The sequence below is a fragment of the Odocoileus virginianus genome, chromosome 26 (genome assembly GCF_023699985.2).
Source record: "Odocoileus virginianus isolate 20LAN1187 ecotype Illinois chromosome 26, Ovbor_1.2, whole genome shotgun sequence".
In the NCBI taxonomy this organism is placed as follows: domain Eukaryota; kingdom Metazoa; phylum Chordata; class Mammalia; order Artiodactyla; family Cervidae; genus Odocoileus; species Odocoileus virginianus.
In genome coordinates this window covers 195,228-208,222 of record NC_069699.1, presented here as the reverse complement: position 1 = coordinate 208,222, position 12,995 = coordinate 195,228, and the positions used below count along the sequence as shown (strand labels likewise).

The 12,995-nt window shown below is 48.8% G+C and overlaps 1 protein-coding gene across 1 annotated transcript in view; it reads left to right on the top strand.

The window, feature by feature from the left end:
- Nucleotides 1–12,995, top strand: part of NEK10 (NIMA related kinase 10) — a 250,358-nt gene that overhangs the window by 53,396 nt on the left and 183,967 nt on the right. The window contains exon 6 of the mRNA XM_070456150.1: nt 10,220–10,304. Within this exon, the coding sequence (XP_070312251.1) occupies nt 10,220–10,304 (85 nt within the window). The remainder of the gene's footprint in view (nt 1–10,219; nt 10,305–12,995) is intronic.

The window sequence follows — 12,995 nt, the reverse complement described above, 5'->3', positions numbered from 1 at the left end:
TTACACCTCTATTGTCCACATCCACACTAAAGTTGAGGCCACAAGGCAAGTAAGTGCATCTTCTTTGGAGCTTTGCCTAATCTTCAGCCTCAGCTCTCTAGAGCTGTCACGGGGACCAAAGGGTCAGAAGAAACAACAATCTCATCAGAGTCTTGATTAAGTTCTTAAAATAGACCAAGGTGATGGAGAGATGCTTTTTCCTTTTAAAAAGAATTTTTTGGTTTTATGGCATGTGGGATCTTATTTCCCTGACCAAGGATCGAACCTGCATCCCCTGCACCACAGGTTCCAGTCAACCACTGGGCTACCAGGGAAGTTCCAAGAGTGGCTTTTTCTGTGATTCTATCTCATCAGGTAGTAGAGAGGCCAGCAGGGGCCTCTGAAGACTTCTTTCTCCCCCAGGAAAAGAGAACCCTGGTCACTTTGGTCAAGTGTGCAGAGAGCTCAGACCTCTCTGGAGAGGTCTTCATGTCAGTCCCAGAAACTGGACAGAGAGAAAGGCTCATTAAGATCCCCCACATGTTAGGTTTGGGTCTTTAGATACCTAAAAAAAAGTCTCCTGATAGTCCAGGTAGAACTCCAGTTCCTTTCTGGTTCAGAGTTTCCTCTGAGGTCTTCGTCCTCCTCTGCCTTGTCTCCCCTCCTGCCCAGCACAGCCTTTGGGCTCACCAAGGTCAGACTGAACCCTTTGTTGTTTCTTTGAAAGTTATTCTCTCTCTCTCTCACCTCTGAGCTTCAGCCCCTGCTAATCCTTGTCTGAAGCCTGCCATCCCCACCTCTTTGCCTTTCTGACTGTTCTGGCTCCTCACAGGACCCTGGGCCTATGTTCCTCCTGCTATGTGCTGAGCTGAGCTCTTCAGGAACAGAGCTTGGGTCTTTTATTGCCAACTCAAGCCATGGACGCTGGTTTTATTGGAGAGTGTGGAGACTGAGAGTCTTCATAAAGTGGAATTTCTTTGTGTTAACTTTTTTTATTACTATAAAAGTTTGAAAAACACAGAAAACTGTAAAAAGTGAAAATTTACCCTTTATAACAGCTTAGGAATAGCTACATTAACTCTTTCCTTAAAATATGTGTTTATTTATGTGGCTCTATCAGGTCTTGGTTGCAGCACTCAGGATCCTTGACCTCACTGCAGCTTATGGGAGCTTCAGTTGAGGCATGTGGCATTTAGCTCCCTGACCAGCTCCCTGCATTGGGAGCCCAGAGCCTTAGTCACTGGACCACCAGGGAAGTCCCAGAAAAAGCTTCATTAACTCATATTATATTTCCTTGTAATCTTTTAAAAACAGTATATGCTTGTTTATTTCATTTATGGGACAGATTATTATGGTTGTTCAGTCACTAAGTTGTGTCCAACTGTGACCCCATGGACTGCAGCATGCCAGGCTTCCCTGTCCATCACCGACTCCTGGAGTTTACTCAAACTCATGTCCATTGAGTCAGTGATGCCATCCAACCATCTCATCCTCTGTCATCCCCTTCTCCTCATGCCTTCAATCTTTCCCAGCATCAGGGTCTTTTCTGTGAGTTGGCTCTTCACATCAGGTGGCCGAAGTATTGGAGTTTCAGCTTCAGCATGATGATTAATGATTCCTAACCTGGAGCAAATATCTAGTTCTTACATGTTATTGTTGTTCAGTCGCTAAGTTGTGTCCAACTCTTTTTGACCCCATGGACTGCAGCATACCAGTCTTCCCTGTCCTTCACTAGTTCCTGGAGTTTGCTCAAATTCATGTCCACTGAGTCAGTGATACTATCTAACCATTTCATCCTCTGCTGCCTTTTTCTCCTTCTGTCTTCAGTCTTCCCAGCATCAGGGTCTTTTTCAATGAGTCAGATCCTCACATCAGGTGGCCAAAATATTAGAAATTCAGCATCAGTTATTCCAAAGAATACTCAGGGTTGATTTCCTTTAGGATTGACTGGTTTGATCTCCTTGAAGTCCAAGGGACTCTCAAGAATCTTCTGCAGCACCACAATTCAAAATCATCATTTCTTCAGCACTCAGCCTTATTTATGGTCCAACTCTCACATCCGTACATGACTACTGGAAAAAACCATAGCTTTGACTATATGGACCTTTGTCACCAAAGTGATGTCTCTGCTTTTTAATACACTGTCTAGGTTTGTCATGGCTTTTCCTCCAAGGAGCAAACATCTTTTAATTTCATGGTTTCAGTCACCATCTGCAATGTTTTTGGAGCCCAAGAAAATAAAATCTGTCACTGCTTCCACTTTCCTCACTTATATTTGCCATGAAGTGATGGGACCAGATGCCATGATCTTAGTCTTTTTGAATGTTGAGTTTGCAACTAGCTTTTTCACTCTCCTCTTTCACCTTCATCAAGAAGCTCTTCAGTTTCTCTTTGCTTTCTGCCACTAGAATATCATGTTAATTTCTCCTAAAATGTTATTTAGAATTTACCACAAGCTTAAATTGTGTATATATGCATACTGTATGTATGTACACACACACACACAAAGTCATCCAGTTCTCTCTCTCTCTTTTTTTTTTTTACTGTTTACTCCTGCTTCTTAGGAAACTCATTCACTCAGATGGCCAATAGGTAGAGAATTAAAATCATCCCAACTTTTCAGGAGAGGACCACTTCTTGTTTGTCCATACATAAGCATCAGAGCCAGTTTTAAACCTGGCCAAATCAATAATTGACAGCTTCCCTGAACAAATCAATAATTGTCAGTGCATGAGCTTCTGAGAACCAGGGAGTAAGCTAAAGCACATTCTGGATGCCCCCTTCCATGGCCAAAATCAATCAGTCCCAAGGGCACCCCCACTTATGAAAGTCGCCCGTTCCTGAAGTTCTCTGTCAGCTTTTCTCTGAGAGATGGAAACCTCTCTCCTGCTATAGTCTCTTCCTTCACATGTTGATTGGTGGACTTCTTTGGGCATTTCAGGATCACCATGCCTAAAATAGGACTCCTGATTTCTCTTATTCACCTTGCCTTCCTCTCAGTTCTAGTCTCTCCCACGTGTTGACCTGTCCTAGCTGCACAGTCTCTTGGGCTGACCACGCTCCTGGCTCTGACTGGGCTCCTGGCTCTGACCCGTGACTCCCTGTAGTGTTCCTAACAGCACATCTCAAAGGATCTATTCAGAATCTCTGCCACATGATGTGAGTCCTGTGCTTAAAGGCTTCCTGTGACTTTCTGGAGTAAAAAGTCCAAAATCCCTGTTCCTATTCTACAAAGATCTGCAGAACTGGCTCCTGCCATCTCTGTGACATCAGCTCCCATGACTCTGTCTTTGCTCATCTTGCTCCAGCCCTCAAGGGTTTCCCCACACAAACCAGTGCATCCTGCTCAGGAACTACATACTTCAGTCTTTGGCTATTCAGCCCTCGACTCATTCCTGAGTTCACTCAGATGCTACTCGTATCAGGAAACCTTTCTCTGACTCTCCTAAAAGAGCATTCCCAGGACTCCCTAAACCTTTAACTTTGTTGTTTTTCCCTGGTCACCACCTGATGTGAAGCTTTGTTTGTGTGTGGGTTATTGGTCTTCTTTCTCTTGATGGTAACCTCTATGAACACCAGAGCATAGTTGTGTCAGGCTGCACTCCTGGGCGTGTGACAGTTCCTGGTAGGTGATGAGTAACTATCTGAAAGTATTCACTCTTTGAGACTTTCACCAGTCATGCAGAAGAAACAGCTAGGACAGTCCTTTCTAGTCAAAATCTGACTTTCAGGACCAACATGACCTATTGGATGGACCTCTGACTGGGTGTCTCTTCTGGGCCAGATTTAGTGGATGACACAACCCATTAAGAACAGTGGGACAAGTCAGTAAAAATTCCCCGAGTACTTACTTATAATTCATGTCTTCGCATGTTTTCTTATTTCTTTTAAGTTTTTATATCTTTATTTTGATGTGAATTTTACTTTTACAATTATCCAAAAGAAAAAAAAAAGAATCTGCCATAGGGATTTGAGGTAATATTTATTTTGAAACAGGTTTCAATTTCTCCACTTTAAAATTTTGAGTCAAATGCGGCAGTTTTTTGGTGGTGCCTGTTTTGTGTGTAAATGAGAAGGGCGATCTCATAGTGCCTCCTCTGAAGACGCTGCTTGTTCTGGGTGAGAGGCAGTTGAGGTTTAACCTCTGGCATTTGCATCAGCCCTGGGTGGAGTTGCCCTGACCACAGACCCTCCGCGCTCCATGCCCACAGCGTCGTGGCTGGCGTTTACCTGGAGCTCTCACGTCACACCTGGGTTTCTTCAGCTGAGCAGGAGGGTGAGACCCTGACCACCCTTTTTCTTTTCAAATGCTTTGTCTCTGGCAGCACCGTTTCTCCTTCTGTCTTTGCATCGATAGCAGAAAGTGGCATCTGATCCCAAGATCGAAGTGGCAGGTGGTCATGACAGAGGTGTGGGGGCTGGTCCTGCTGCCACGTGCGGACAGTCCTGCGAGTGCAGTGGCAGAAGCTCAGTCAGCAGAGGGGACAAATATTTGCCTGGTCGTGCATGAATCTGCTGCCCTGCGTCTGCTGTAACGGGACACGTCCTCCAGGGAAACACTACCTTTGCCGACAGACAAGGTTCTCAGAGCTACCTCAGGAGACCCCTCGCCACTATGCACGCCTGCCCCCACAGGAGATGCCTCGAAGAGCCCCTTTCTGTCATCCATGTCGTCCAGGAGGCCCTGGGTGGAGGGGGGTGTGGGTGCTCTGGCCTGGGGGCCGGGGCCCCAACTCTGCTACCTGCACCCTCAGGGGCCTGGCACCCGGCTCCTCCTCAGTCAGAGACTTTGGAGTCTGTCATTACCATTCTCTGTAATTCTCTGCTTGCGTTAGACTTGGTGTGTCTCCTAGTCTCCCAGCTCCTGGCAAACAGAGCTCTGTATCACCTTACGGAACATGCCATTCCCCAGGGGCAGCGGAGCTCCAGCCAACGGGCCCGTCCTTGAGGGGGTGAAGGGCTGGGAGCCATGGAGGGAACAACTGCTCCTCAGAGGTCAGTGCTCAGGGAGGATGCCCCGCACGACCCAGGCACCAGGAATTCTATTTGCATTGACAGCAGCTGAGGACAGAATCACAGAGAAATATTAACAGCTTCAGGCCACAGTCCCTAAATTGCAGAACAAAAAAAATGCCATCTGCTTGGAACAGAACTTTCAATCCTGAGATTTTCTAGAATTCTTCATTTATTTACATTCCTTTAATAGGAAAACAAGACAAAAAACTATTCTGGAATTCTGTTTTTTTTTTTTTAAGGTGAGAAGGAACAGAAAAAACCTTTTCATATTGATTTTAATATGAAAAAGCATTGGAAAGCTCATGAACTTCTTATGAAGGTTATACATTCTTAACAGGAAAAATTCCAAGCACATACACATTTGTCACATGAGTCATCTCCCAGTGTATCCCATGGCTTCTCCTCTTAAATAATGAAGAGCAGCCAGCATTAAACCTCAGGAGGCTGCCAGCAGCTGTTGCCACTGGATCATTATTCCCGTTAGATCTTTGGGTTGTAGAGTTGGCTGCATGCTATCTTTAGCTGACCCCAGCACCTGGAAGGGAAACCAGTCATAGGCCATCCCCGTACTTATGAAATGAAAGGTTTTCTGTCTCTAAGAGGAGCCTCAGAATAACCACATCCTAACGAGGGTTCCCAGAAATGATTGAAATTCAAAATGTACTTCAAATTTGCATTATGTTCCCCAATGCAGGAAGTTAGGATGAACTATAGTGCAGCTTCCCACTGTGGCCTTGGATAATTCTGTCTGGCTACAGACCTCGGAGGGGTCGCATGTGTGTGTGCTAAGTTGCTTCAGTTGTGTCCGACTCTGCGACCCAATAGATTGTAGCCCGCGAGGCTCCTGTTTCCGTGGGATTCTCCAGGCAAGAATACTGGAGTGGGTTGCCATTTCCTCTTCCAGGGGATCTTCTCAACCAGGGATCAAACCTGCAGCTCTTGCATTGCAGGTGGATTCTTTACCACAAGTGCCACCTGGGAAGCCCCAGAAGGGTTGAGTCCTGTCTTTATTTTCAGAAGAGACTGAACTTAGCCTCCAGTAGCAAGCAGAGGTATCACAGTCATGGTGCCCAGACTGAAAGAGGGCTGTGAGGTGCTGGCACCTGTGGTGGGCAGCTCTTGCCAGGGGCCTTGATGGTGGCAGGAAGAGTGATTCTCAGCAATCTTCTTCAGACACTGTGTTCAACCTCCATCTACAGAGCCAGGCCTCTTGTGGGGACTCTCATTTATAAGACGCAGTCAAACATCCTTGGAGATGTAAGGCTGTGGGAAAAGCATATTTCCAGCTTCCTTCCTGTGAGCTGAGTCAGTGGATGGAAGGAGCGAGTGGCTAGGGGTGGAGAGTAGTGGCTGGACTGGGGTGACACCTCTGGTGGAGAACCACAGATGCTCGATCTGCCTTCTAGGAGGAATGTTTCCTGCACTCAGGTGTGAGATGTGCAGGTTTGGAACAGAGTTGAATTTCTCAGTGTTGAGAAACAGTCAAAGCTGAATTCCACTGCCCCCCACCCCCCCACAAAGGTCAGGGATCGATGTCAGACAAGCCAGGCAAGGGTTATATTGGGACTGCAGTTCAAGTAAAGGCTCCTCTTGAGCGAGGGGGCAGATGTTTAAAGTACCCTAACTTTGCTGGATGTGCTCACTCAGCCGTGCAGGTAGGTGGGAGAGGGTGGGGGGAATTATGTGGATCCTGATCCGAAACAGCTTCATCTTCCTGTGTTTTTCTTGGCTAGGCAAGAAATAGCAGACACAGTTTGTTTTAGGTTTTTGCTAACGCTTGCATCACATTGGGCCAATCTGGAGGGCAGTGTCACCTGGCAGGGAGCACCTTCCGGTGATGTAGGCAGGCGCGGTGCTCGGCAGCGCTCAGCGTGCCTTCCTCGCCTCAGGAGTCTAGGCCGTGCCGTGCTGACGGCCTCCGCACTGCGACATACACTTTAGTTAGAACAGCCGCAAGTGACAAGCCTCATATCATGTGGGAGAACATCTCTCTCATTGTGCGGGAGGTTCCAGGGCTAAAATGTTGCTGCTTCACAGAGAGGAGCAAAGGCAAGCCTCCCAGCCCAGCCCTGTTGTGAGAGGGTCAGTGAAGAAGGCGCAGAGAGGCCGGTATGACTGGGGGGCGTGCGTGGGGGCAGTGGCGGGGGTGAGGCCCGAGAGGCAGTGGGAAGGCAGGCGTCCCAATGAGCCTGTGGGCCATGGGGCCTGAGTGAGAGGAGAGACGCTGCGGGCCGGGGCAGCGAGGGTGTCTGTGGAGGGTCTCCCTGGCTGATGTGGGAAGAGTTTGGAACAAAGATGGAAGCGAGGAAGGCAGGTGGGAGGCTAGGCGTCCCAGTGAGCCTGTGGGCCATGGGGCCTGAGTGAGAGGAGAGACGCTGCGGGCCGGGGCAGCGAGGGTGTCTGTGGAGGGTCTCCCTGGCTGATGTGGGAAGACTGAGGTTGGAACAAAGATGGAAGCGAGGAAGGCAGGTGGGAGGCCAGGCGTCCCAATGAGCCTGTGGGCCACAGGGCCTGAGTGAGAGGAGAGACGCTGCGGGCCGGGGCAGCGAGGGTGTCTGTGGAGGGTCTCCCTGGCTGATGTGGGAAGACTGAGGTTGGAACAAGATGGAAGCGAGGAAGGCAGGTGGGAGGCTTTTGCAGTAGTTCATGCAGGGAGTTCCCTGGCAATCCAGTGGTTGAGACTCTGCGTTTCCACTGCAGGGGGCATGGGCTCAGTCCCTGGTCAGGGAACTCAGATCTCACATGCTGCAGGGTGTACCCCCACTTTTTTTTAAAATACAAATAAAAAAATAGTTCAAGCAAACGACGATGGAGGCTTGAACCGGGGTCATAGCGGATGACGGAGTGAGAAGTTGATCTGAGAGAGACAGCAGTGAGTGGTCTTGAAGCAGGATCTTAGTTCCCCTTGGTTCCTGGAACCTGAGTATCCTGGACGAAAGCCAGGAGTCCTACCTGCTACTCCACCAGGGACTAGAGACAGAAGCAAAGCCGACCTGGCTCTGGCCTCTGAAAGTGAGAATGATTTAAGGAGATAAAAACTGCAGAAAACGGGTACAAAGCTTATTTTCAGAGACACAGCACCACATTGTGGGAGAGCACACACAGACACTGTGTGTTTAGACAGAAACAAAACGGGAACACCCGCCCAGAGAGAAAGGGTCCCCTGTGATGAGGAGGGAGTTAAACCATGTATATGGGGCAGCTCTTCTGGCTCTTTGTTCTCCTCTGGCCAGTTATCTTGTTTCTTTTCCCACACCTGCCCTGCCCTTGGGCCTTCTTCATATGCGTCTTTTTGCCAAGATGGATTCCAGTGCAAAGGAGTATGACATTTACTATGGAGTGATGCCCACCTTTTCTGACCCCCAAGGAGCCTTCCTGCTGGTGTGGAGTTGGGGAGGTTTCCTTTACCTCAGGAGTGATAGATACGGTCATTTTCTCTGTTTGCTCCCTCAGAGCTCAGTTCCCACCTCTAACTGTGTCCTTGGGTTGTCAGGGAAAACAAAGCTCCAATCTACTCTGCTTGACAAACTCCAGCTGCTCAGCCCAGAGGCCCATCTGTCTCCTGCCTCAAACTTGTGTGAACGGAGAGATTTTAAAGGTGGAGCAGACAGGATTGGATGAAGGGCGTCAGTAGAGGAGACAAGGAAACGCCCGGGGTTTTGGTCTGATCCCCCGGAAGCCTGGCGGATGAGGCCTGTGTCGGGGAGGGGCATGCACCGAGTTTCAGATGCTGTCAGCCGAGACGTGGGAAGCTCCGGGTTCGAGCCTCAGCCTGGGCTCTGTTCCTGAACGTTCTCGGCTGATGGGTCCTCCCTGAGTGACATGAGAAAAGCCTTTGGCAGTATTCACACTCGGCAGCCTGGTGGCCCCCTGGGAGCGGACCGAAAAGTTTCCCCAGGTAGAATTCATTGATTCCTAAGGCTAACTGGTGCAGCGGTGGGGAAGGGTGCTAGGTGTGCAGACGACACCCCCTCCCCAGAGTGGTCGGAGAGCTGCGAGAGCCTGCAGGCAGGTGCCGCGCCCACCGCTCTGCTCCCTCCAGCCGGAACCCCCGAGACATTCATGCTCCCACTGCCCCCGGACACGTTGGCGACGTGGCTTCCGGCCGGGACTGGCCACTGGCGCCTGTGTGAGAGGCTGGGCCCCGGCACTGCCCTCTGGCGTTTTGCGCCCACGTTGCCCACAGGCCCAGAGAGCAGCAGTGCCCCCTCCCCGACCCCTCCCAGCCCCCCTCCCCCCGTGACAGCTGTTTTGGGAGCAGGGAAGCCCAGGGTGCTTGCCTTCACGGGGGTCGAGGGGTCAGTGGAGGTTGGGCTGGCACAGCAGACCCCTGCCCGCTGGGTCTCCCCACTCCCCTCCCCTTCTGCCTCTTCCCTGACTCCTCCCCTTGCCCCCTGCCCCCACTTCAGGGGGGCTCCTGCTGTCCTCAATCACTCACATGCGCAACGATCTTCATGGAAGACCCTGTTTCCTGGGAAATGGACCTAAGATCTAAGAAAATACTTTATCCCCACGTTTCCCACAAGGAGCACTGGAGCACACCAGGGGCTGATTGGAACCCCCAGGGGTGCCCTGGGATATTTTAAAATCTCAGGGAAAACAGTGATGACACACACCATCTGTCAGACACGGTGTAGACTACACTGGGTGATTACAGTTTCCACGTTAGGTTACTGCCTTTCCTTCGATGAGGCTTATTCTTCTGTAGCTGAGTCTTCAGTGGTCACTGCTGTCAAAAGCAAGTGCCCTGGGGAGTCAGGTGGAGAAGGAAATGGAGGTGGTGTTGGATCCCATTCCAAGACTGCAGAAGTTGTTTAGTGTCCACACTCCATTAGTTAGTAAATGTGATTAAGAATAAAATAAAAATAATTTTCTCCTAGTGTATTTGTATTATCTTTTTTTAAACTGGATGCTAAGTTATCAGTGTATCAAGCCTTTTGAAGTTGAACCTGTTAGCTATTTCTTGGGATCAGGGGCTGCACTTTCTTGGGACAGTCAGGGCCCGTGAACCAAATAATTTGGGGGCCTCAACTTTGTAATGACAGTGTTTTCCATTAAAATTTGTTAAGTGTCAAATGACAGTCCCTGCTGCAGACTGTTTGAGACCAATGAATGCTCTTCCTGTAGCTGTTTTCTGTTGTCCTTCCTAGTGCTGCTCTGTTCATGAACTGTCAGGTTCACTGGTTTTAAACGTGAACAAACGTTCTCTCTTGTTTTCTTTCAGAGAGTGGGTTGATCGCGCTCCATCTCTTCATTTTCTGAGAGTGTTAATTTGTCTGAGACTCCTAATGAGGGATCCATGTTATCAGGTTGGTTGCAAAAAATAAAAAATATTTTTTACTAGTTTGAAGATGAAATAAAAACCGGTGGGCTCTTTTCTGAAGCACAGCATGGTAACTTTTTTTTTCTTCTCTTCACTACTCAGTAGCTTCCACATTTTGGATGTATCTTACCTGCTATTGAAATCGGTAGCAGAGAAGTCATTTAATGGGGACAGAAATATCTCTATATTTCTACTCTGTTACCTGTGGGATGCAGTGGACTGACTTCTGGTCTGTGTTTGCATCATCTCTTGGCATTTTAAACCACAGGCAGCTTGGAGGAGGGTACACTGGGCCATACTTGGAGCATGTTGATGCCAAGCGGCCCACCAGGTCAAAGTGAGCAGGGACAAGTGGGACTTCCTTAGGGGGCTCCAGGGCCGACAGGGGGAGTGGCCGGGCCTACACTCTGGTAGCTGCCCCAGAGCCATGCACTCCCCAGAGTCCAGCCTCAGAGCCCGAGTTAGAGGTGAGCACGGGGCTCCCGCTTGTCTCAGAGGAGGTGTCTGCTGGTGGGAGTCTCCCCTCCTCTCAGTCAGTCAAGCATTCTGTCTCTGCGTTAGTACCTCTCAGACTTTTAAGTGCAGGGGAGTCACCTGGGGCTCTTGTAAGTGCAGATGTGGATTCCATAGGTATACACTGAGGCCCGAGATTCGCTGAGGCCACCGGTCCATGGCCAGCACTTTGAGTAGCAAGCACTGAGTGCTTTAGCAGAGAGGCTCTGAAGAAAGGCTTACCTGACACCACCTGGTCCGTGAAAGTTGTTCCTTCCAGACCCAGCTGCTAAGATTCCTGCTTCTATAAAGCAAAGTTTGTAAACTTTCCGTATATCAGAAGCACTTGGAAGACTTAATGATTGCTGGCACCTGAAAGTGAAAGTGTTAGTTGCTCAGTCTTATCCGACTCTCTGGGACCCCTGGACTGTAGCCCACCAGGTTCCTCTGCCCATGGGATTCTCCAGGCAAGAATACTGGAGTGGGTTGCCATTTCCTTCTCCAGGGGATCTTCCCAACCATGGATTGAACCCAGGTCTTCTATATTGCAGGCAGATTCTTTACTGTCTGTGCCACCAGGGAAGCTTCTGATTCAGTAAGTTTGGGGAGGGCCTGGAAATGTGCATTTCTAATAAGTTCCCAGGTGTTACTGATGCTACTGGTTGGGGGAACCACTGCCCAACCAGTTTGGAGAAGTCTCCAAATTGCTAATGAGCCATTATTGTTTCTGCTTGCCAGCATTAAATATCTAAAGGGCAGTTCCTACATGCTTCAATCATTTTCACAGATTGCTTTTTTTCCCTAAGAGGTATCTCCTTTTATGCTCCATTCTGATAAGCTACAGGGATGCTTAGACCACTCTGAAGCACATTTATTTTGGATTCAGCTTTACTGATGAGTTTTTATTTGAATCAGGACAGATTTCCTTTCATTACCCTGATAACCATCTTTTCCAAACTTGGCACTTGAAACAATGTGTGCTGCTGCTGGCCAGTGATGAACCTGCTCTGATTTGAGTCTCCTGGGATTCATGGTAGCTTTGATCTTTTCTTTAGAAGAGGTGCTCCCTTCCTCATTGCATACTCTAAGCTGGCTTTGCGTTGTTCTAGTTCATTCAACCAGTTATTTGAATGTGTGACATTCCTCAAAAAACTTTCTGTCCTGGTTGCTCACAGCTTTATGGGAATTTTCCTTTTCTCCTGTGACCACCCAGACAGAGCTGTGTGGGTCATGCTGGTGAGGGTGGTGTGTGCTCCACTCTGCCTGGGTTACTGCCCCACCTCCCCCTGGCCCTGGGCTCCTTGTCCCTGAGTCATATTAACACTCTCCCCTAACCCCCCTGCCATATGCCCCATAGGCCTCAGCTTGGGTAAGAACAGCTTGTATATGGTATTAATATAAGTTTTCATGGCAGGAGGTGAATTTTTAGCAGGAGGTCTAGTTTTTGGACTTATAGAAGTTAGCAGAATATTTGCCTTAGACATGCTCTTTGCTCAGAGAATTGAGGGCTGTTGTGTCATACTCTGCTGATCTTCATCTAAAGTATTCCCTTTCTTAATCCAGTTCTTGATGGGCTGGAATAAAGTTTATTGGATTGCTCTCTAAAAGAAAGAATTCTGTGACCTCTTTGCTTTGGGGCTTTTATGACAAAAACTTTCATTAAACCAGATCTCCCACTGATTTCCAGCCTTTCCATAGAAGGAGGTGTTCCCTGAATCTCTCCTCCTGGCACCTTGTCCACAAACGAGAGCAGTTGTTTAACATGTTGAGTTGCCAAGAATTTCTGGCCGAAGTCACATAGCCATGCTGGGGTTTACTGTGACCTGTGCCCACAAATGTCAGTGAGCCAGGCCAGGCCTCCCTTTCCTCTCCTGGTGAATCCGTGATCAGTGCTGCATGCTCCACAGTGGCCGCTCCAGACCACGTCCGCTTCTCACACACACTCCTCCTACCCCGGTTGTTCTTATTAGGTTATAGCATTACCTGTTTTACAGGCAAAACTGAGGCCATCCTAGTAGGAATGCTCATATTTTCTTTGTTGCCTGAAATGTTTGGATTATTATGCACCATTGTGCATGCATGCTAAGTCGCTTCAGTCATGTCTGATTCTTTGTGACCCCATGGAGCCCACCAGGCTCCTTTGTCTCTGGGATTCTTCAGGCAAGAATACTGGAGTGGGCTGCCA